Source organism: Vicia villosa, linkage group LG1 (assembly GCF_029867415.1).
Source record: "Vicia villosa cultivar HV-30 ecotype Madison, WI linkage group LG1, Vvil1.0, whole genome shotgun sequence".
Classification (NCBI taxonomy): domain Eukaryota; kingdom Viridiplantae; phylum Streptophyta; class Magnoliopsida; order Fabales; family Fabaceae; genus Vicia; species Vicia villosa.
In genome coordinates this window covers 71,504,666-71,530,824 of record NC_081180.1, presented here as the reverse complement: position 1 = coordinate 71,530,824, position 26,159 = coordinate 71,504,666, and the positions used below count along the sequence as shown (strand labels likewise).

The 26,159-nt window shown below is 31.2% G+C and overlaps 1 protein-coding gene across 1 annotated transcript; it reads left to right on the top strand.

Moving 5' to 3' along the window:
- Positions 1–11,997: 11,997 nt before the first annotated feature.
- On the top strand, positions 11,998–22,197 carry LOC131609218 (diacylglycerol O-acyltransferase 2D-like). The gene is made up of 9 exons (XM_058880890.1): positions 11,998–12,162; positions 12,294–12,368; positions 12,487–12,572; positions 20,726–20,832; positions 20,948–21,103; positions 21,189–21,275; positions 21,569–21,666; positions 21,779–21,866; positions 21,971–22,197. Exons 1-9 carry the CDS (start codon positions 12,023–12,025, stop codon positions 22,070–22,072), a joined length of 939 nt encoding a protein of 312 aa, XP_058736873.1. The 5' UTR covers positions 11,998–12,022; the 3' UTR covers positions 22,073–22,197.
- Positions 22,198–26,159: the final 3,962 nt, after the last annotated feature.

Genomic DNA, 26,159 nt, shown 5'->3' with positions numbered 1-26,159 from the left:
TGTGGATATTTGTGATTTGATGATGAATACATGATTGTATTTCCTTGATTGGATTACAATGGTTGTTTGGTAATTGGACATGATTACTTGAAGTATGGAACCTTGTTGAATGAGCTAAACATGTTAACCTTGATATATGGTTTATGAATGCATGTTTTAAGAAGAGTGATGAATTTGCGAAATGTATTCTTGTTGTGTTTTACATTTCCCATATTATATTTTCTATAATAATTTGAATTCTCACCCTTCTGTTTGAATGTTATCCTTTGTTGGTAACGTGCAGGTTCCGACGAGTAGCGAGTTATCTGAGGATTTAGCCGAGGAGCTTCTAAGTTGTTGCTAGATTAGGTAGTGGGTCATATGCTTTGATCATGTAACACTTAGGAGGGGATTTTTATTTGAACTCATGCTATTTGATGTTTGGATTTATTGTTATCCTTATTGTGATGAACATGATAATGTGGATGTGTTATGTTGATGACTATGTTGCCTATTGTTGGATTCTTATGACATTTAATGGTATGATTTATTATTAAGAATTTGGTAGATGATTATAGTATGAAATATAATCATTGAAATGTTTTGAGTTTTAATTCTTCCGCGTGCGATATACATAATTGTGAAAGCATGAGATTTTGAATCGTGTTATGAAATGGTCAGGTGCACGTTTGTGTGATTGTTCTAGGTTTTCATTGTGATGTAAATAACATGTGACGCCCTTTTTTAATTTATGCATGCTTACTCTGTGAAATATTGGTTATATTTGGGGTTTAGAAAAGGGGTGTTACACATTTCTCCCCACACAATCAGTGGTAACCGATTATCACCAGTGTGTAACCGATTACATGCACGCAAAACAACCCAGAAATTCATTTTTATCACAAGTAACCGGTTACCACATGCTAGTAATCAATTACCACTGATTCCAAAGTCCAATTTCACTTGTTTTTCACATCTTCAATCCAAACATATAGCAAACATGTACTAACATATTATAAAGGCTGGAACGCATATCAACAACACATGCTGTTAAGAGAAATTATAGGGATACTTTTTTGATATAGATTAATTATAAGAGATTACAGTTTTATTATAGATTTATTATAGCTTTATTATAAGAGATTTACATACCTAAATAAGCTAATACTGAGTTGTATATATCCCAAATTATATTCTTGTAAACACACGAAATATGGAATACAGAATTTTCCAATTCCACTCTCTGCTATTCTGCTATTATGGTATACAGAGCATAAGTCATCGATCCCCAATTTTCTTTCTTTCTCTTTTCTCCATCATCTGTATATCTACTTACATATCTGTACAAACTAAGTCCTCCATTATCCCGTTCATCTTTTCATCTCTGCATCATGGAGAAAACCGATATTGTTAAACCCATTACAACTACCTTGACCGGACCAAACTACAATCTCTGGGTCCAAGGAATGAAGAGTTTCTGATCGGACGCAAGCTTTGGCGCATAGTCACCGGCGATGTCGTCAAGCTAACTCAAGACAAAGATGAATCTGCTACAAAATTTGCGGACCACCTTGAAGATTGGGATAGTAAAAATCACCAGATTATCACGTGGCTGTGCAACACGTCTGTACCGTCTATTCACATTCAGTTTAATAACTACGATTCTGCAAAAGAAATTTGGGATTTCTTGAAAAACCGCTATCAAACAATTGGACTTGCACATTATTATCAGTTATGGACCACACTTCACAATACCAAGCAAGAACCTGGTCAATCAGTGAATGAATTTCTTGCTCAAATCCAACCAATTTGGCACCAAATATCTCTGGCCAAAATCAGTGAAGACCACCTTCATCTCATTCAAGTCCTTATGGCTCTTCGGCCCGAATATGAAGCCGTACGAGCCTCACAGCTGCATCGAAATCCGCTTCCATCATTGGACACTGCTATTCAAGAAATCATTTTTGAAGAAACACGTCTGAACCTAGACAAAACTCCTCAAACGGATGCTGCTCTTGCAACTACTCGATTCTCACATCAGAAATCGAATCATCATCCATGTAAGAATTGCAATCGCACCGGTCAATAATTTGCTAACTGTCCTAATATAGAGTGTAGGTACTGCCATGGTAACAGTCACATTCTTGAACATTGTCCCACGCGACCTCCAAAACAAAATCGTGGCTTCACCAAATCCAAGAATGTTCCAAAATTTGGATCTTCATCCATCTCTGCTGCTGCCACTGAAGGTTCGACGACCATTACTATGAGTGATATTGAAGCTTTAATCAAACAGGTTATGTCTTCCAACACCTCTACTGCCATGTCTGGTGCTTCCGGTAATTCTCGTTGGTTTTTTGATTCTGCATGTAGTAATCATATGACCACTGATATTAAATCATTACCTGCTGCGACACCTGTTTCATCTCTGCCACCAATCCACACAGCCAGTGGCAATACAATGAACATAACTCATACCGGTTATGTATCCACCTTAAATCTCATCCTTCCTGACACATATTACATTCCTAACTTGAAACTTAATCTTATTTCCATTGGTCAATTGTGTGAACAAGGACTGAATGTTTGCTTTTCTCCCTCTGGTGTTCAGGTACATGATCCACAGACGAAGTAGGTCATTGGGACGGGTCGCAGGGTGGGTCAGTTATTTGAGCTACAATCTCTTTACCTTCCTAAAGATCATATCTCTGCTGCTACTATGAATTCTCCAATTCATCAATGGCATCTTCGACTTGGTCACGCCTCAACAAGCAAAATTCAACCTCTAATATCTCGTGGGTTCTTAGGATCCACAAAGTTTGAGTCTTTTGATTGTTTACATTGTAAACTTGCAAAGCAACCTGTATTATCGTTTAATCGTAGTGTTTCTATTTCAGATAGTCCTTTTGATTTAATTCATTCAGATATTTGGGGGCCTTCTCCTGTTTCTTCAATAAATGGTTTTCGTTATTTTTTTTGTTTATTGACGATTTTTCTCGTTTTACATGGATATATTTTTTGAAAAATCGCTCTGAATTACCTCAAATTTATATTTCTTTTGCTCGTATGGTTAAAACACAATTTTCTTGTGCTATTAAGATTCTTCGCACAGACAATGCAATGGAATACCATGAATCTTCCTTGCTTCAGTTTCTCAGTCAGCAAGGCACCGTGGTTCAACGTTCATGCCCCCACACCTCTCAACAAAATGGTCGGGCTGAACGAAAACACCGTCACATCCTTGACTCAGTTCGTGCTCTTCTCCTCTCAGCCTCGTGTTCAGAGAAGTTTTGGAGGGAAGCAACTCTTAATGTTGTCTATACAATTAATCGACTTCCCACCATAAATCTTCAAAAGTTATCTCCTTTTGAAAAACTATTTGGTAAGTCTCCTGAATATTCCATTCTTAAACCTTTTGGATGTGTCTGTTTTGTTCTCTTGCAACCTCATGAGCACACAAAGTTACAACCACGTGCTCGCTTGTGTTGCTTTCTTGGCTATGGCACTGAACACAAAGGATATTGCTGTTGGGATCCAATCTCTAACAAATTACGCATCTCACGTCATGTTACCTTTTGGGAAAACACAATGTTCTCCTCTCTTTCTACATTTCATCATTCTCTTGACACTGACTCGTTTTATTTCACTGATCCCTCAGTTGAGTTGTTTCCAAGTTCTAATGCAGATAACTCTAATGACCTCGATACTCCTCTTCCTTCACCTGCTCCTAATGAACTTGTTCCAGATGTTGAGCTCAATACTCGTCTGCCCTCACCTGCTCCTACTGAACCTGTTCCGGATGTTGATTTTGTACCTGCATCTCGCCATTCCACCCGAGTAAGTAATCCACCTACTCGTCTTAATGATTACCATTGTTACTCTGCTATTAAAACTCTTCATAAGCCTTCTTCTTATCGAGAGGCAAGTACTAACCCCATTTGGCAGCAAGCTATGGCTGAAGAAATTCAAGCCTTAGAAAAGACAAATACTTGGGAATTAGTTGATCTTCCTGCAGATAAGATTCCTATTGGATGCAAATGGATCTACAAAATTAAAACTCGCTCTGATGGAACTGTAGAATGTTATAAAGCTCGCCTAGTAGCCAAAGGTTACACTCAAGAGTATGGTATAGACTATGAAGAGACATTTGCTCCGGTAGCTCGAATAACATCTGTTCGTAGCCTCTTGGCCATTATTGCAGTTCGTAAATGGAAACTTTTTCAGATGGATGTCAAAAATGCCTTCCTTCACGGTGATTTGAAAGAGGAAGTATATATGCACCCTCCTCCAGGATATCATTCTCCCCATAAGGTCTGTAAACTTCAAAAAGCCTTATATGGGTTGAAACAAGCTCCTAGAGCCTGGTTTGCCAAGTTCAGTTCTACTCTAACACAATTTGGTTTTCTCTCTAGTCCACATGACTCTGCTCTATTCACTCGAAGAAGTGATAGTGGTATTGTAATGCTACTTCTTTATGTAGATGATATGATCATAACCGAAGATGACAAGACTGGAATCTCAGCTTTACAACAATATCTCAGTCAACATTTCGAAATGAAAGACCTTGGTTTCCTTAGTTATTTTTTGGGGCTTGAAGTTTCCCAAGACTCAGAAGGCTATTATCTTTCCCAGGCCAAGTATGCTTCTGACTTGCTTTCTAGAGCAGGCATCACAGGCTGTAAGACTGAATTGACACCATTGGAAGTCAACTCAAAACTCACACCACTTGACGACACTCCTCTTGAAGATGCCACCTTGTATCGACAACTTGTTGGTAGTCTTGTTTACCTAACTGTCACTCGCCCTGATATTACATATGTTGTCCATAAAGTCAGTCAATTTATGTCTGACCCTCGGTCATCTCATTTCTCTGCAGTTCTACGTATCATTCGCTATGTTAAAGGTACTATTTTTCATGGTTTACGCTTCTCTGCTAATTCATCCTTGGTCCTCTCTAGATACTCTGATGCAGATTGGGCAGGTGACCCTACCGATCGTCACTCAACAACAGGGTATTGTTTCTTTTTAGGAAATTCTCTTCTTTCCTGGCGTAGCAAAAAGCAAACAGTTGTTTCCCGATCAAGCACAGAATCTGAATATCGCGCTCTTGCTGATGCTACTGCTGAGTTACTTTGGTTACGATGGTTGTTACATGATATGGGCGCTACACAATCATCTGCTACTATGCTTCATTGTGATAATAGAAGTGCTATCCAGATTTCCCATAATGACGTTTTTCATGAGCGCACAAAACACATTGAAATTGATTGTCACCTTGTACGCCATCATGTTACTAATGGCACCATACGGTTGATTTCTATTCCTTCTGTGGACCAACCGGCTGATACCTTCACCAAAACACATAATCCGATGCGCTTCAAAGATTTATTAAGCAAACTCCAGTTGGCATCCACCATACCAACTAGAGTTTGAGGAAGGGTGTTAAGAGAAATTAAAGGGATACTTTTTGGATATAGATTAATTATAGGAGATTACAGTTTTATTATAGATTTATTATAGCTTTATTATAAGAGATTTACATACCTAAATAAACTAATACTGAATTGTATATATCCCAAATTATATTCTTGTAAACAGACGAAATATGGAATACAGAATTTTCCAATTCCACTCTCTGCTATTCTGCTAATACATGCATTGACTTCTAATCATGTATTCATGGAAATTAAGAAATTAAAACATGAAATCAACCAACAAGTAATTAATTCATGTTCAAATAAAGGTAATACTCATGTTATAAGCAATATTTCAACATACTCCTCAATTTTATCAAGGAAAAACATGACATGCATATCAATTAAACATGAACTCATAAAAATACCATACCATTCACAAATAGATAGTCACGATCAATTCAAGCTATCACTCCTCATTCACACATGCATTCACACTTATAACCTACCCCAAAATTAATACTAACTATGGAACCCACTTTTTATCAAACTTGAAATTATGAATTTGCTTGAGAGGATGATGAAGCAAAGTTGATTAGGTGATCTTGGTGCAATAATTTTCAAGGATTAAGGTAGCTTTTCACACAATTACAAGCAATAAAGGATGGAGTTGTAGCTGAATAATCCTCTTCTACTCGTAGTCCATCGCCTCCCTCTATCTCACTTGCTCTTCTGATTCTAGTGAGATGAAGGAAATGAGAAAAATGAGACTTTAGTCTTAGTTTTGGCTTATAAAGATATTAGTTACATTACTAACATGCGCATAACACTTGACCAATTCATCATGTGCACCCATAGACATTAGGTTTGTTACAAATAACTTATTCAAATATTTTTTTAAAAATGAAAATTTATTAATTATTTTTTAAAATATGTGAAGACATACAAAACCTCTTGTATATAGTCACAAGTTATTTACTAACATGAATTAAACCTCGAACACATACCTATAAATAAAATTCACAACAAATATTAAATATTTAATTTTAAAAATATCATTTTTAATTAATTGAATAACAAATTAAAATTAATATATACGGTCTATATATTAGACCATATATATATATATATATATATATATATATATATATATATATATATATATATATATATATATATATATATATATATATATATATATATATATATATATATATATGCATTTACACAATCATGTTTAAAGATTAAATTCTTTATTACCACAAATATAAAATAAATTATGTAATTTTTAATAAAAATGTATTAATCTTTTTGCATGCAAAAACATATATTATGTCTATATTGAAGTTCAGTAAAATTTGGTTAATATATTCAAATAAATGGAAATAAATCATTTATTTATATGTATATTTGAATTCATAAAAACATTATTAGTACTTATATTCCATTAATTATAATTAATTTTAATTTATATTCCATAAAATTATATTATGATAAATTTGTTAATATTTAATTGCTTAGAAATTTATTTCATATTAATAACATTATAAAGAGTGTCTTAATTATTTATTATCACCAATCAATTCTAACCAAAATAATGTTGCATAGAGCAATTCTCAGTTTGCAAATTTATTCCATTTAAAAGTAATTTTAGCTTTCAAATTTTAGTCTTCATTCAAGTATTGTGATTAATAGTAAAAAAAAAAAATGATAGAAAAATTAAAATAATTTTCATATAAATATTGAAACAAAATTTATACATATACTAATTATTCACATAAAATTTCATTAATATAATTGACAACGCGTACCAATTAAAATGGAAAATTTATACTTAAATATTAACTTAAACTATTGACATACATGCACAGTAATTTATTAATTTTATTGATATAAATTTCTTAAATAACTTTTAATTTGAGCTGAATGAAAAAAATGAATAGACATAGTTATGTAGGATGGTTTTTCAGCTGAATGAGGAAGAAAAAAAATACTATATTCATATTTATACGCATTCCAAAATCTAAATAGATCATATAAAATACATCAATTAAAAAATGATTAATTTTTTCAATGGTTCAAATTAACTCTGGAGTGAAAATCAAGAAGAAGAGAATTCATATAAAAAAGAAAAAGGTGTAAGATGAATAATGTCTGTTGTCTTTTCATTAACTGAGAATAGACATCTGAGTGCATATTTTTAATGGTTCAGATTAACTCATAAAAAGAGAATTCATATAAAAATGTAAACTGAACAGTGTCTGTTGTCTTTTCATTAACTAAGAATAGACATCTGACTGTACATTGAATATCTCTTTTCAAATTTATATTAAATTTCTTTTTTTGAAATTTATTAATGTGGTAGGTATATTAGACCATATATATTCTTTAATTTTTAAATTTAAAAATAATATTTTTATAATTATTTTTTTTTATAATTAAGTAGAAGACAATCAGCCATTTTTGGATAGTCATACAATAGCAAGGAAAATCAAACAAGATAGATACCATACAAACAATACAATTGGACACAGACAATTTTATGTATTTTTGAATGACAATATTAAGTATGTCTTCATTTCCTTCCTTTTCTTTATAATAAAATAAAGCTTCAAAACCTGAGTTATAAAAGAGAATTAAACACCATTTAAAATATAAAAGTTATTTTTTTTTCTTTTTGTAAAAATTTATAGGAATTTGCAGAAAGCAATTCTCAATTTGCAAATTTATGTTATTTAAAAGTTATTTTAGCTTTCAAATTTTAGTCTTCGAAGTATTGTGATTAATAGTAACAAAATTGATAGAAAAATTAAAGATGGTTTTCGTATAAATTTTGAAACAAAATTTATACATATTCTAATTATTCACATAAAATTAAAACGGAAAATTTATACTTAAACATTAACTTAAACTATTGACATACATGCACAGTAATTTATTAATTTTAATGATATAAATTTTTTAAATAATTTTTGGCTTAATTGCAACTTTGGTCCTCTATTTTGTTTTTTTTTCGATTTTGGTCCCCTCATTTTTAAAACCACGATTTTGGTCCCTCTTCTGAATTTTCTATTGAAAAAGAGACAAAAATAGGGACTAATTTTGCAGCAAAATAGGGGGCAAAAATTGCATAGAAAACTTAAAAAAAGACTAAAATAGTGGTTTTTAAAATAGAGGGATCAAAATCAAGAAAAAGACAAAATAGGGGACTAAAATTACAATTAAACCATAATTTTTTATTTGACCTTAGTGAAAAAAATCAATAGACATAGTTATGTAGGATAGTACGCATTCAAAAATCTGAATGGATCATATAAAATACATCAATAAAAAAATGATTAATTTTTTCAATGGTTCAAATTAACTCTGGAGTCAAGAAGAGAATTGATATCAAAAGGAAAAAGGTGTAAGATGAATAGTGTCTGTTGTCTTTTTATTAACTGAAAATGAGAATAGACATCTGAGTGCATATTTTCAATGGTTCAGATTAACTCAGAAAAAGAGAATTCATATAAAAAAATGTAAACAGAACACTGTCTTTGTCTTTTCATTAACAGAGAATAGACATCTGACTGTACAGTGAATACCTCTTTTCAAATTTATATTAAATTTCTTTTTTTCAAATTTATTAATGTGGTAGGTATATTAGACCATATATATTCTTTAATTTTAAATTTTTAAATTTTAAAATAATATTTTTATAATTAATTTTTTTATAATTAAGTTAAAGACCATCAGCCAATTCTTTAATTTTCAAATTTTAAAATAATATTTTTATAATTAATTTTTTTATAATTAAGTTGAAGAGCATCAGCCATTTCTGGATAGTCATATAATAGCAAGGAAAATCAAACAAGATAGATACCATAAAAACACTACCATTGGACACACTTTTATGTATTTTTGAATGACAATATTAAGTATGTCTTTATTTCCTTCCTTTTACGTATAATAAGATAAAAGTATTTTTTTTTAAAGAAAGTTATAGGAATAAAATGAGGACTAAAGGTAGCATTAATGATAGATTAATATTTACCTTAAATTAACTTTGCAGAAAGCAATTCTCAGTTTGCAAATTTATTCTATTTATAAATAATTTTAGCTTTCAAATTTTAGTCTTCAAGTATTGTGATTAATAGTAACAAAATTGATAGAACAATTAAAAATGATTTTCATATAAATTTTGATACATATTCTAATTATTCACATAAAATTAAAATGGAGAATTTATACTTAAACATTAACTTAAACTATTGACATACATGCACAGTAATTTATTAATTTTATTGATATAAATTTCTTAAATAATTTTTTATTTAAGCATAGTAAAAAAAATCAATAGACATAATTATGTAGGATAGTTTTTCAGTTGAATAAGAAAGAAAAAGATACTTGATTTCCTATATTCATATTTATACGCATTCGAAAATCTGAATGGATCATATAAAATACATCAATAAAAAATGATTAATTTTTTCAATGGTTCAAATTAACTCTAGAGTCAAAATCAAGAAGAAGGGAATTCATATAAAAAAGAAAAAGGGGTAAGATGAATAGTGTATGTTGTCTTTTCATTAACTGAGAATGAGCATATACATGTGAGTGCATATTTTCAATGGTCCAGATTAACTCAGAAAAAGAGAATTCATATAAAAAAAATGTAAACTGAACAACATCTGTTGTCTTTTTATTAACAGAGAATAGACATATACAATACAGTGAATACCTCTTTTTAAATTTATATTAAAATTCTTTTTTTCAAATTTATTAATGTGTTAGGTATATTAGACCATATCTATTCTTTAATTTTTAGATTTAAAAATAAAATTTTTATAATTAATTTTTTTATAATTAAGTTGAAGACCATCAGCAATTTCTAGATAGTCATAGAATAGCAAGGAAAATAAAAAAAGATAGATACCATAAAAACACTACAATTGGACACACTTTTATGTATTTTTGAATGACAATATTAAGTATGTCTTCATTTCCTTCCTTTTCCTTATAATAAGATAAAAGTTAATTTTTTTTCTTTTTTTAGAAAGTTATAAGAATAAAATGAGGACTAAAGGTAGCAATAATGATAGATTAATATTTACCATAAATTAACTTTGCAGAAAGCAATTCTCAGTTTGCAAATTTATTCTATTTAAAAGTAATTTTAGCTTTCAAATTTTAGTCTTCAAGTATTGTGATATAGTAACAAAAATGATAGAAAAATTAAAAATGATTTTCATATAAATTTTGAAACAAAATTTATACATATTCTAATTATTCACATAAAATTTACTTGGAAAATTTATACTTAATCATTAATTTAAACTATTAACCTACATTCACAGTAATTTATAAATTTTATTGATATAAATTTCTTAAATAACTTTTTATTTGAGCTGAATGAAAAAAATGAATAGACATAGTCATGTAGGATGGTTTTTCAGCTGAATGAGGAAGAAAAAGATACTTAATTTCCTATATTCATATTTATAGGCATTTTCATATATGGAAGAAAATCTGAATCAATCATATAAGTATATCAAAAAAATAATTAATTTTTTCAATGGTTTAGAATAACTGTGCCAGTCAAAATCAAGAAGAAGAGGATTCATATAAAAAAATCAAAAAGAAAAAGATGTAAGTTAAATAGTGTATGTTGTGTTTTCATTAACTGAGAATAGACAACATCTGAGTGCATATTTTCAATGGTTCAGATTAACTTAGAAAAAAGAATTCATATAAAAAAAAAAAACTAAACAGTGTCTGTTGTCTTTTCATTAACTGAGAATAGACATCTGACTGTACAGTGCAGTGAATACCTCTTTTCAAAGTTATTTTCAAATTTATTAATGTGGTAGGTATATTAGACCATATACATTCTTTAAATTTTAAATTTTAAAATAATTTTTTATAATTTATTTTTTTATAAATGAGTAGAAGACCATATAAATCAGCAATTTTTGGATAGTCTTACAGAAGGAATAGCAAGGAAAATCAAATAAACAAGGAAAATCAAATAAGATAGATACCATAAAAACACTACAATTGGACAACTTTTATGCATTTTTAAATGACAGTATTAAGTATGTCTTCATTTCCTTCCTTTCTTTAATATATAATAAGATAAAATTCAAAACCTGAGTTATAAAAGAGAATTAAACACCATTTAAAATATAAAAGTTAACAACATCTCAAAAAATTAGAGATTATTCTTCAAATCACTTAATTCTTTCTAGATGTGTCATGTCATATAAATCTAACAAAAAAAAATCAAAACACAAATCAACTTATATTAAAAAGCAAAAAAAAACGGCTTTGTTGCAATTTTTAATGTTTTTTTAAAGAAAAATATATGAATATGAAAAGTATTTATATTAGTTTCTTCACAATGTTTTATTTGAGTTAAATAAAAAAGATGTAGGATGGTTTTTCATTTGAGATCAAGGATTAGATTAATCCCTCATTTACAAAGTAATTTTTTTTTACAGATACAGGATGAGAGAGTATTTCAAGTTTAACCATAAAAAAAGAACTCTATTAGTTGTCAGAAATCAGAAATATATAACTCTCATGACAATGTGCGACTACCAACAAACTCACTATTTCATAAACCAAAACCTGTGAACAAAAACATGGAAAAAGTGTTGCGAGCCAAGTCATGTAACTGTTTCAAATCTGTTGTTGCATTAGCTTTGTGTGTAGGAGGAATTCATTTCAGTCTTGTGTTCATACTCTTCACTCTCTTCTTCCTTCCTCTCTCAAAATCACTTTTGTATGTTTTATTTCTTTATTCTTCTCTTTTTATTTTTACATCAATTATTTTAATTCACGGTGTTAAACTGGAATTGCAATTTGCATGTCTTTATTCATGGTGTTAAATTGGAATTTCAATTTGCATGTCAGGATTTTCGCTTTGATCACACTGTTTATGGTCCTTCCTGTGAACAAGAACAGTTTCCTAGCCCAAAAATTATCCAGGTAATTTATTATTTCCTTTATTATCCTTACCTTAATCATTTCCTTTTTTAGTTTGAAATAATAATAGTAATATAAAGAAAATGCACAAGCTTACCATTTTTCTTTCTCTACATTTCAGATTCATATGTAAACATGTTTGCGGTTATTTTCCTATCACCCTTCACTTAGAGGATGCAGAAGCTTTCCATCATGACCAATCTTATGGTTTGTATTATTAATCTAAAAAAAAATTAGAATTTTTAATTATCTTTTTTATTCATATTTTTTTTTCTCATTTAAATTGTTTCACCATACTGCAATGCATGCGTGTTTTAATTATTGGCCGCTTTTAAAGCAATGCATGCGTTTTAGATGATACTATAATAGAGTTTTTTTATTAGTAAAAATCTAATAAAATATGCATAAGGGGGTGGGTAACCCTTAGACAGGATCAACCTCAAAACAACAAGAAAGTTAAGAAAAGCAAAGATTTACATTAGAATTTCAAACTTCTCTGCAACAGAAGTTTCATCATTCTTGTACATCCACCATTCCTAAGCCATGAATTTAGCCTTCTTTATTATATTCAAAATTTCTAATGTACCATAGATAACATTATTTCTGTTAGTTTTGGAATAACAAATAGCCTTACAGGCAAAACAGATCTACTGCTAACAACTAGAAAAGTGGTCAAAAACAAACTCTATTCTTCCTAAAGAATAGTTCTTTCATAAAAACTAGGATCTGCTAAACAAACTAAATTACAACTAATATTTTAAGAATAATAAACTACCTAACAATTCCTCCCTTAAGCTAATTTATCTGAACTTAGCTTACTTTAGTAATATCCGTAACTCCAAACATCCCACAAAACTTTTCAAATTGTTCCAATTTCAATGACTTCGTCATAATGTCGGCAGTTTGATTCTCAGAGGCACAATAGCTCAGCTTGATAAATATATATAAATATAGCATGGTTTATCAAAAAAAAAAAAAAAACTCCATTGTTCACTAAGTCCCTAAGAAAATGAAATTTCACATCAATATGTTTACTTTTTCCGTGAAACACAGGATTTTTGGATAGTTGTATAGTGGAACTATTGTCGCACATGAACATAGTTGCTGTTTTTTTTCCAACTTTAATCTTTTCTAACATTCTTCTCAGCCAAACACATTGACACACACATAAAGCTGCTGCTATGTATTCTGCCTTCATGGTAGAAAGAGCGACGACTGGGTGTTTCTTTGAGGCCCAAGAAATTGCTCCCGCTCCCAATTTAAACACAAATCTGGAAGTGCTTCTTCGATCTTCTAGGTCACCGGCATAATCACTATCGGTGAAGGCTTCAAGTTTCAGATTGTTTTCTTGCTTCCTGTAGAAGATATCCAGATTAATTGTACCTTTTAGGTATCTTAAAATCCTTTTTGCTGCAAGCCAGTGAGCCATAGTAGGTAGGTTTAGCCATGAACCTGCTTATTAAACTAACACCAAACATCATGTCAGGTCTAGTTACAGTCAAGTACATAAGGCTTCCAACCACTTGCTTGAACAAAGTTTCATCAACTGTAACACCTCCTTCATCTTTGCGTAATTTTGTACCTGGTGCTATGGGATTTTTCACAGCATTACTATCCTCCATACCAAATCTAGCTAACACCCCCTTTGTATATCTTTGACAAATGAATATTCCACCTGCACATTGTTTCACTTCTACTCCAAGGAAATGCCTCATTTTCCCCAAATCAGACATATCAAATTCCAACATCATTGAATTTTTAAACTCATCACACATGCTTTTATTGTTCCCGGTAAAAAATTAAATTGTCAACATAAAGGCTTACAATTAAAAGCTTACTTCCTTTTGATTTCGTAAATAGAGTATGCTCGCTGGAACATCTTTCAAATTCTTCTCGTATGAAATAAGCTTCAATTTTGTTGTACCAAGCTCGTGGTGCTTGCTTGAGCCCATATAACGCCTTTTTTTAGTGTGTAAACTTTCTCTTCTTCTCCTTTCTTTACAAAACTCTTGGGTTGCTCAACAAAGACTTCTTCTTTCAGCTCACCATGAAGAAAAGCGCTCTTTACATCAAGTTGAAAAACCTCCCAACTAAATTGTGCAGTTATTGCAAGAATTACACGGATAGTGTCAAGTCTTGCCACCGGAGCAAATACCTCAGTATAATCAATACCATGGCGTTGTGCATACCCTTTTGCTACTAGCCTCGCTTTGAACTTCTCCACTGTTCCATCTTCATTTAGCATTGATCAGACATCATTCATAATTGTCCGATTCTTTTTCTCGACAACTCCGTTCTGCTGCGGTGTATAGGCTGTTGTCAACTGCCTGCTAATGCCCTCTAATTTGCATAATTCTCCAAACTCATTTGAGGTGAGCTCGCCACCCCTGTCAGTCCTCAAACAAGTTATAAATGCACCTATCTCCTTCTCAACACTAGCATTAATTTTTTTGAAAGTAATAAAAGCTTCTGATTTTTCATGTAAGAAATAAATCCAAGTTTTACGAGAATAATCATTGATAAAACTTAGAATGTACCTCTTTCCACTGTGGGATGTTGGCTTGATAGGACCACATATATCTGAATGTACTAGCTGGAGCTGTTTTGACGCCTTCCATAGACTCCTCCTTGGCATTGTATCTCTGTGTTGTTTCCTAGTTAGGCAGGTTGTACATAACTCCTTGGGAGATTTTAGAACAGGTAAGCCAATCACCATCTTTTTGAAGGCCAATGTTCTCAATCCCTTGTGATTCAGGTGCCTAAATCGACAGTGCCTCATGTGTGCCTCTTTCTCTGATACATCTTCAGTTTGCAAACACATGGAATTTTTCTGTGGCATATCAGCTAAAACAGAAAACATTCTGTTTCCACTCATGTTAGTGTGCATAATCAGTCCCCTCTTAGAATGATACACTTTACAAGTTCCATCCCGAATTAAAATGGTTAATCCTTTTTCTTGAAGCTGCCCTATGCTTAATAGATTGTTTTTAAGCTCAGGAATATAATAGACATAAGATATTACCTGGATTATGACATTTATTTGCACCTTTATACTCCCTTTTGCTACTACCCCGCCATTCTCGTTTCATTTCCAAGCTTCACTGTTCGATTGAAATTTTCTTCCAATTCAGAGAACCACTCATTGATTCCCGTCATGTGGTTGCTGCAGCCTGAATCCAGGAACCGTATCTCTTCTTTCTTTTCTTGATGAATATCTACATATGACATCATCAAAAGTTCTTCTTCTTCTAATTCAACGTAGTTAGCTTTCTTTTCCCAGTCAGGACATTCATATTGAAAATGTCCTAATTTATGGCATTTGAAACATTCAATGACTGCTTTTTTTGCGGGTTGTCTCCATCTACCTCGACCACATCCTCCTCTGAACACGCCTCGACCTCTGCCTCTGTTTGATCGATCATCATGAGCCACTTTTAACACATGATCCTCCTCTTGGTAACCTTGCATTCTTTGTTCATGAACTAGTAAACTTCCATGTAATTCATCAATACTCAGAGTACTTAGATCATTTGATTCCTCTATTGAACATACAACATAATTAAACTTGATAGTTAAAGATCTAAGTATCTTAGTGACCACGATACTCCGCTCCATTGTCTCACCGTTTGACTTCATTTTGTTCACTAAGGTCAAGGTTCGCCGCAAGAAAGTGTCTACTTTATTTCCTTCTTTCATGGCCAGCAACTCGAACTCCTTTATTAATGCCTGGAGTTGTGCCCTTTTCATCTTTGTGGACTCTTGATATTTCCGCTTCATTGACTCCCAAATTGCTTTTGAGGTTCCCTTATCAATAATTGTTTCAAGAATTTCTCTGTTAATAGCTTGAAACAGAAAGTTTTTAACCTTCAAATCTTTGAGTTTGGCTTCTTCCACTGTATTTCTCTACGTCTCGCTTGCTGATGTTGTCCCAATTGCAGCTGCAGGAATTCCTTCATCAACCATATTCCACATTTCCTTAATCCTTAGAAAGTTCTCCATCATCATTGACCAATAATCATAATGGCAATCAAACATAGGAATGGCCGGTTGCACAAACTTTTCTGAAGTTATCATTCTACTCACACATTTTTAATTTGGCCCCTTGCACAACTCTTGATACCAAATGTTAGTTTTGAATAACAAATAGCTGGAAGGATGATTATTCATTAACAAAATGGGGCTTATAAATAGCCTTACAAACAAAACAAAATCTACTACTAACAACTAGAAACGCGGTAAAAAACAAACTATATTCTTCCTAAAGAATAAGCCTTTCCTAAAAACTAGGAACTGCTGAACAAACCAAATTACAACTAATATTTTAAGAATAATAAACTACTTAACAATTTCTACTTAACCAAATGGCTCTACACGCTCCTAAGCAAATGATTGAAGGTCATTTAACCTTTGATTTTGAGGAATCGCAAAATCGAAGAAAATGGTCTGTGATCGTTGATTGCTCTAATAGTAAAATGTCTGTACCAATCCATTTGGTGTTACAAAAGTTGATGTGAGAGCCGTTACCAATCTCGGAACTAGATTTTATGAACCAGTTACCATTTTGCGAACTGGACTGCCCCACACTTTTTACACTCCGCCATCAAATTGAATATTTTTACCTTTGACTGAGCATTCATCCTCCAAAATGTGAAATTGGGTTTTTCCATAACAGAAAATCAAAAAATTAGACCCACTACAATTAATTTATGTTAGAATTCTCCATATCCATTTGCTTAGAGGAGCCGAGTTGAATCTTCCAACATGATTGACGCCAAAACCTCCATCGGTTTTAGATTTGTAAATGTTATCCCAATTGATCCAGTTAATTTTTCTTTAAAATTCAGCACCTCCCCCTAAGAACATTTGTTGAATCTTAATAATCTCACGTATCACCGACTTCAGAGCTTTGTAAAAAGATAGAAAAAATAGCGAAATTATAAAGTACTGCATTCAGAAGTGTCATCCTTCCTCCCATAGATAGATTTCTACCATGCCAACTCGACAATTTAGTTCTTAATTTCTCCAAAAATCGGAGCCCTAGTTGACTTCAATCTAGGATTGGATCCAATAGGAATTCCAAAAACTTGAGGGGCAAGGATCCAATTCTCCAAGCTAAAAATTGAGAAGTTGCATGCATCTCCAAATTGTGAGTATTAAGACCAAGAATATTGTTTTAGTTTAAAATCTACGCTCAGCTCCGATACCACTTCAAATACTCTTAAAACAACTTTAATACTAGAGAGATTTTGAAGGGAACCATCACTAATTAGAATCGTGTCATTTGCGATTTGGAGAAGTTGAACTTGAATAATAGCATCAAGTTTGAAACCCTACAAATCTCTTTGGATAGTCATTAGAAACAAGACCCGCTAAACCTTCGACCACTAAAAGAAACAAAAATGGAGATAAATGATCTCCTTGACGCAAATCCCTCTCCACTTTAAAGTTCTTAGTGGAACTCCCATTCCAGAACCACATATTTTTCATCAGGAATCTAAGATATTTTCAAATATTTTTCAAAACCAATCTTTAAAATAAGACACTTCTTGTTGAACCTTTTGGCATAATCCACCACCTCATTCAAAGTCACAATACCATCGAACATTTGTCTTTGCACCAAAAAAATCAATTGTAATTTAGAAATTAGCCCATCCATCACCTTCTTCATTCTATTTTCTAGAAGCTTATCAAGAATTCTATATAAGCTATCGATCAAGCATATAGGTCTAAACTCATCTAAAGATTGCAATATGTCTTTCTTCGGTATCAACAAAAAAGGAAAGATGCAATAATTACTTTTGGAATCTTAGCATTCTAGTATAATTCATTTACGAACCTCAAATTATATTCCTTAAGAATCTCCCAGCAAACTTTGAAAAAAGAAAAGTTGTAACCGTCTGGACCAGGACTCTTGTCCCCTTCATCACTCCAAATAACCTCTTTTATTTTTTCAAACACAAAAGGTATTTCACGCCCTCTACCCTCCTTAACACTAAGCCGCTTGAAACTAACTTCCTCTAGAAATGATCTCCTCAAACTCGGTTTCTTGAATCTACTTTCAAAGTAATCAAAGACTTCAGATTTGATTTCTTTTATTTTTGAAATCCTCTCATTAACCCTGTCGAGATCCACTGTACTATTTATCCAAAATCTTTCCTTCATGGAGTCATGAAAAAAATTTGGAATTACAATCCCCTTTTTTAATCCATCGATGCCTTATCTTTTGACGAATTATGCTCTCTTTGAAATTAAGTTTCCCACATTTTATTTCATGCCTTGCTTCTTTGATTTGCCGCAAGATTGGAATCCACCTCAACACAATTTTTAACAATAAGATGATCTGAATCATTAAGTGAATTGCCTCTATCACCTTAGGATCTAACATGCCAAAGACTTGCTTATTCCACTCCATTAACTTCTTCTTCAAAACCTTCAAATTCTCTTTCATAACAAATGTCACTTTTCCATATATGTTGGTAAAATTCCGAATTGTCTCCACAAATGTATAAAAGTCTCGGTGTTCAATCCAATAATTGAAAATTTTGAACGGTTCAGGGCTCCAATTTATTTCATTACCTTTGATCCAAATAGGATAATGATCTAATAAAACCCTATCCCCCATAAATTGGCACGCAATCTTCCATCTATTTATGATTCCTTCGGAAAGAAGAAATCTATCCAGCCTAGACATTACACTTCCTACCAAATTGAACCAAGTAAGGTGGCCCTTTCGTCTTGTTTTTTTACTACTTGTGGAAGAAAGGAGCTTAATATTTACTTTAGGCTTAGGGTGAGTTTCTTCGATCTTGAGATCTCTCATATTTATTATGCAGATGATATTTTTATTATGGATGATACAACGATGGGACATCCTTTGGTTAGTTAAGGAAATTCTGTAGAGAGTTGAGCTTGCCTTAGGTCTTCGAGTAAATTTTTCCAAAAGTAGTCTTGTTGGGGATTTATGTCGATCCTGGTTTCTTGGGTCTGGTAGGGGACTTTCTTCATTGTAATTTAGAGTCTCTTCCTTTTAAGTAAGTTGGCTTATCGGTAAGGGCTAATTTTTGCTTGAAGGCAACTTGGAAACCCCTTAATAATCTTGTCTATAGGTAGTTGCATTCTTAGAAATATATGTATGCTTGTCTGGGAAAGAGTCAATGTGTTCTTATTATTGTCATAATTTTATTTTAATTCTTCCTTCTGTTATGGTTTGAAAGAAGTTAGTTAGGATTTAGATAATGTTCTTTTGGATGGAATTAAAGGTAATTCTAAAATTTCTTTAATCATTTAGTCTAATGTGTGAAAGCCTAAAGGAAAAGATGATTAAGACTGTTAAAAAAAATATTCAAATCACATTGAATTGAAGGTAAAATAATCAAATCAGTATGTTTGATTAGTCAACCAAACATATGTTACACAAACCGTAACAGAATCAAATCAAATAATAAATAAACTAAAACAAATCTGAAACTAAATTGGGCTAAAAAGCTAAAAAAAAATTAAAATATTATATTAAAAAATATTCAAAAAAATGTAATTCGGTTCTTTAACAATTCCAAATTTCCAATTGAAAAGCCCTTAAACAAGTTTAATTGTTCTGGTTACATCACGTTTAACCCTTCAACTGCCAAAATGACTAAAAATGAGACTAGAGGGTTATATTTACTGTTAAAATAAAAAACAAAGTGAAATTTTATTTGATTTAGAACTTAATAAATAAAACTATTCCTATTTATGAAAATATGTTTCATTAATCGGGTCACAACTTTTTCTGGTCACAATTTAATAAGTAAGAAAGCAAACTTTACTAGATTATTTTGAAAGTTTTGCGAAAAATGTAAGTAAAAAATTATTAAAATTGTAAAATTTATTGACCAATATTCATGGTCCCCTCCACTTCACAAATTCTAATTCTAATAAAGGTTAAACATTGAGGAGTCCTTAAAGATGATCCAAATATTGGAAAGGGAAATGATGATCTCAAACATTCTTGGTAGTATCTCTTTTTTACCAAACATATCAAAAAGAAATAAAACGTCCTTCCTCATTTGCTTGTACTTAAATTTGATAGTTACAGAAATTATCAAATAGTATTAATTACAGATTCTCAGGGGTGGGGAACGAGAATTGACTGGAGATTCAGGTTTGGGGAGATAAAATCCGTCTACGACCCGCCCTGTTGCCATGCCTAAGTCAGATATATTTTTATTGAATGACGGTGTAAAACTATTTTACATTGTTAGTGTTAGTGTTAATGCATTTAACTCTAATTATAAATTAGTTGGTTACAAATAATATATAAGTAGTACTTGTATATTGATTTTATTTAGCCTTTGATAAAAAAAATGATATCCTGTATGCAGTTTTTGGCTACGAGCCACATTCAGTTTTCCCATTCGGCATCTTTGCGCTTCTTGACAACATAGGCTTCATGCCTATTTCAAAAATAAGGTTTCTTGTTAGCAGCGCAGTAAGAAATTTATTTATTTGTTATTTTTTTTCTTCTTTAATTAATGAAGGTTATATTAATTAGAATACAATAACAATAATAAAGGTTCTCATGTGATCATTTTATGAATGAATAGTCTTTCTATATACCATTTTTGGGGCAAGTATGGACATGGCTGGGATTTACATCAGTGGCAAAGAAAAACTTAATTTCTTTGTTGGCTTCTGGCCATAGTTGCATTATAGTACCGGGTGGAAATCGAGAAACTCTTTTTATGGAGCATGGTTCTGAGGTACATTACTTCAATTATTAAATTTGTAAATTCTTACATTTAGTGCAAGAATAATAGTAATAATTCACACACCATTGATTTATAGAATGTATTTCTAAAAGAAAGAAGAGGATTTGTTCGAATAGCAATGGAGATGGGTCTCCCACTTGTTCCAGTTTTCTGCTTTGGTCAGGTATACTTTTATGAGTTTAATGGATATGCACTGATAATGTAAAATAGTTTTATTTTACACTGTTATTTAATAAAAAATCATCAATTTGTTATGTCACTAAAAAAATTTTAAAATAAAAAGTGATCTAATTAAATACATGATTGTGATTGGTTAACAGTATAAAATCGGTGCATCACTCATTTTCTCTAATTTTTATATTATTGTGCTAAATTCTTTATTTTTAATTATCATATCTTATTTGGTTATTATTATGAGATGTTGTTGATTTGTAATGATTTTCTTTTTGGTGACAGACAAATACCTATAAGTGGTGGAAAATTCCGGGTAAATTAGTTCAGAATCTCACAAGGTTTATCAAGATTAATCCAATAATATTCTGGGGAATACTAGGGTAAGTCTTTTTTTTTTTAATCCACGTCAAATTGCTTCATTCTCATTCTCTTCATCTCTTTATTTTTGTTTTCACTTTTAGCTTCCTAATAGTCATGTAACATGTCTTATAGATCTCCTATACCATTCAAGAATCCATTGTATGTGGTGGTGGGTAGACCTATTCATGTTAACAAGAATCCAAAACCAACAATAGAACAGGTATGCATTTATTATTTATACATTAATTTTCCTTTCACCTAGTTTTCATACAATCATAATCAATACTAGCATATTAATTTATCTTTTTTCTTTTATGCTTTTAGGTTGCCAAAGTACATAGTGAGTTTGTTGAAGCACTTCAGAATCTTTTTGAGAAACACAAGGCTAAAGCTGGATGTACAAACCTTGAGTTGAAAATTGTTTGAAAAAACAAAAATTTTCATCTCATATATATTTGGGTCGGTTTATCCATACACAAATAAATAAATAAATGGAGTCTTATGGGTTTGAATTACATACAGGCACTCATGTACTTATTTCTATTTATTTATTTATTTCAATGTGTGTGATTATTTATCTTATTATTATAGTTAAGAAAAGATCATCAACCCAAATATTTACGCATTATTTATAAACCAAAAGAGAAACTATTTTTAGAGAGTGAAGTTCTCACTTCTCTTTTATTCCTTTTCCGATTTGTACCTAGTTTTTTCATGCATTTCTCACTCATTGGAAATTATGGTTGGTGGCTCAATCTAATTTCACACACCTTTTCCATTTTTTACATTGCATTGCATGATACAGTTTCATGTGTTTCATATAGTCTTAGTATAGGGTGATCATTCAAGTTCGACCTTCTTTCATGTTTGGGTGGTGGATCCTTGTCTTCTAAGTTCGACCTTCCTTCATGTTTGGGTGGTGGATCCTTGTCTTCTCGAGAGTTGGTTCACTCGTCATGGTGCGGAGTAGGTTATCAGGTTTTGTTTGGCCTTTTGATATTGGGCGGGTATCTTTCTTCTTTACTAACTTCCCTGATAAGGTGACCAAATGGGAGCTGACTCGGGTTATTTCCCCGTTTGCATTTGTTAAGGTGAAAAACAGAGAAGAGATAAAGGTAAAGAATCATTGTATTGATATGAGTCTGTACAACCAAAGAGGAAAGAGCAGAAGCAATTATATACTACTTGCTCTTAACTGAAAAGCCTAAAAATAGCAGTGGTAGTTATCAACAGTAAAATGCCCAAATATATTTAACATCCCCCTCAAAGTGGACTGTGTAGATTACAAAGGCCAAGCTTGGTAGTTACCACTTACCAACAGTAAAAACTACTCACTAAAAAAATCACCTATTCACATATTAAAAAAATGAAATTTATCGATCATTTGTTTAAAATATGTGAAAAGTCCAAGGAGATTTTTTAAAAATAGTGAGTATGTATTTTAAAATTAAATTTTCTATTAAAAAATAATTACAACATTAAATAGTTTTTTTAATCATATTATTCATTTGCATTGCATAAATTTTGATAGTTGTAGTCAATCAAAGCTAATAAAACTTGTTTTTTTCCTTCTTATTGTGGAAGTTATATAAAACGGAAGATATGTAACAATGTAATACCCCACCAGTATGCGTCTAAAATAATATTAGTGAGATTAAATTTTAGATACTGAGTACGTACAAAAGCGAATAAATGACATTCTAAAAAGTATACATTACAAAAAAAAATACATTTAGGTGTGTATACAACAAGAATGTTAATAGCAAAACTACACAGAAAATACACAGCGAAACAAGAGTTAGGTACAAGTCTTCATGTCAGCTGGTTACCAAACTTCCAATCTTCAAGTCTTCTAGCAAATCCACCAAATTTTAGAGCATACCTTAAAAATAATATCATGATTGGGGTGAGATTACTAAATCTTAACAGGTTCCCATATCTTACAGGTCTATTAGGTTCTATAGGGATACTAATTATAATATTTGTATACTCATGTGGTTTCATACTAAAACTACGTAAAATGGGGAAAATAATGGTGCATCACAACCTACTACTTAAACTCACCATTATTATATTGGGGTGGAAAAAGAACATGGAAACTTCACAATGTTATAGCACTTTGTATTAGCCTTCTAACGCAACTGACCTCGTCTTAAACGGAGTTACATAACTCAAGTTACATTGTTTTCAATTATGCATTTCCCCCCACACATTCGGTGGTAACCGGTTATCACCAGTGTGTAACCGATTACATGCATGCAAAACAACCCATAAATTCATTTTTTTCATAGGTAACCGGTTACCACCGGCTAGTAGTTAATTACCATTGAGTCCAAAGTCCAATTTCACTTGTTTTTCACATCCAAACATATAGCAAACATGTACTAACATATTATAAAGGCTAGTACACATATCGACAACGCATGCATTGACTTCTAATCATGTATTCATGGAAATTAAGAAATTAAAACATGAAATCAACCAACAAGTAATCAATTCATGTTCAAATAAAGGTAATACTCATGTTATAAGCAATATTTCAACATACTCCTCAATTTTATCAAGGAAAAACATAACATGCATATCAATTAAACATGAACTCATAGAAACACCATACCATTCGCAAATAGATAGACACGATCAATTCAAGCTATCACTCCTCATTCGCACATGCATTCACACTTATAACCTACCGCAAGATTACTACTAACTATGGAACCCTTTTTTTATCAAACTTGAAATTATGAATTTGCTTGAGAGGATGATGAAGCGAAGTTGATTAGGTGATCTTGGTGCAATAATTTTCAAGGATTAAGGTAGCTTTTCACACATTTGTAAGCAATAAAGGATGAAGTTGCAGCTGAATTATCCTCTTCTACTCGCAGTCCATCGCCTCCCTCTATCTCACTTGCTCTCAATTTTCTAATTCTAGTGAGATGAAGGAAATGAGGAAAATGAGACTTCAGTCTTAGTTTTGTCTTATAAAGATAGTAGTTACATTACTAACATGCCCATAACACTTGACCAATTTACTAATATTTACTAATAGATGTTAATCTCATACCAACTTTAAAGATTAATATTACTAATCCTTCTAATGAGGGAGTAACAATTCATCATGTGCACCCATAGACATTAGGTTTGTTACAAACTTATTCAAATATTTTTTTTAAAAATGAAAATTTATCAATTATTTCTTAAAATATGTGAAGACGTACAAAACCTCTTGTATATAGTCACAAATTATTTACTAGCATGAATTAAACCTCGAACACATACCTATAAATAAAATTCACAACAAATATTAAATATTTAATTTTAAAAATCATTTTTAATTAATTGAATAACAAATTAAAATTAATATGGTCTATATATATTAGACCATATATATAGGCATTTATTAATCATTAAATTTACAAAAAGTAATTTTTTTTATACAATCATGTTTAAATATTAAATTCTTTATTACCAAAAAAATAAAATAAAATATGTAATTGTTAATAAAAATGTATTAACCTTTTTGCATGCTAAAACGTATATTATGTCTATATTGAAGTTCAGTAAGATTTGGTTAATATATTCAAATAAATGGAAATAAATAATTTATTTATATGTATATTTGAACTCATGTTAAAAACATTATTAGTACTTATATTCCATTAATTATAATAACTTTTAATTTATATTCCATAAAATTATATTATGATAAATTTGTTAATATTTAATTGCTTAGAAATATTTTTTTTTGTGTAAGCAAGATATATTAATAAACGGAGAACTAAGGGTTCTCCAACCTGATTACACGAAGAAAACGGGGATTACCCGACAAAAAGAGAATTACAAACCAATTACGACTACGACAAAAAATGCAAGAGATCCTTGCAAAACTCGTAGAAAGAATAATTGGGGTGTGTAATTTTCCCGCAAAAAGACCACCTCCAGACCAAATGCTTAATATTCCATACGGTATTATTCACATTCCAAGCTTCCTTCCGAAAACAAGCTCCATTCCCCACCAACCAAATAATCCAAGTGGTAGCAAGCCAAACCACGCCCAACTTCCTAAGTTTAACTGCTTAGAAATATATTTCATATTCAATAACATTATAAAGAGTGTTTTAATTATTTATTATCACCAATCAATTCTAACCAAAATAACTATTCACTACCGTAAACTAACTTTGCATAAAGCAATTCTCAATTCGTAAATTTATTCTATTTAAAAGTAATTTTAGCCTTTAAATTTTAGTCTTCAAGTATTGTGATTAATAGTAAAAAATGATAGAAAAATTAAAATAATTTTCATATAAACCTTAAAGCAAAATTTATACATATATTAATTATTCACATAAAGTTCGGAAATCTGAATGGATCATATAAAATACATCAATAAAAAAATAATTCATTTTTTCAATGGTTGAAATTAACTCTGGAGTCAAAAATCAATAAGAAGAGAATTCATATAAAAAGAAAAAGATGTAAGATGAATAGTATCTGTTGTCTTTTCATTAAC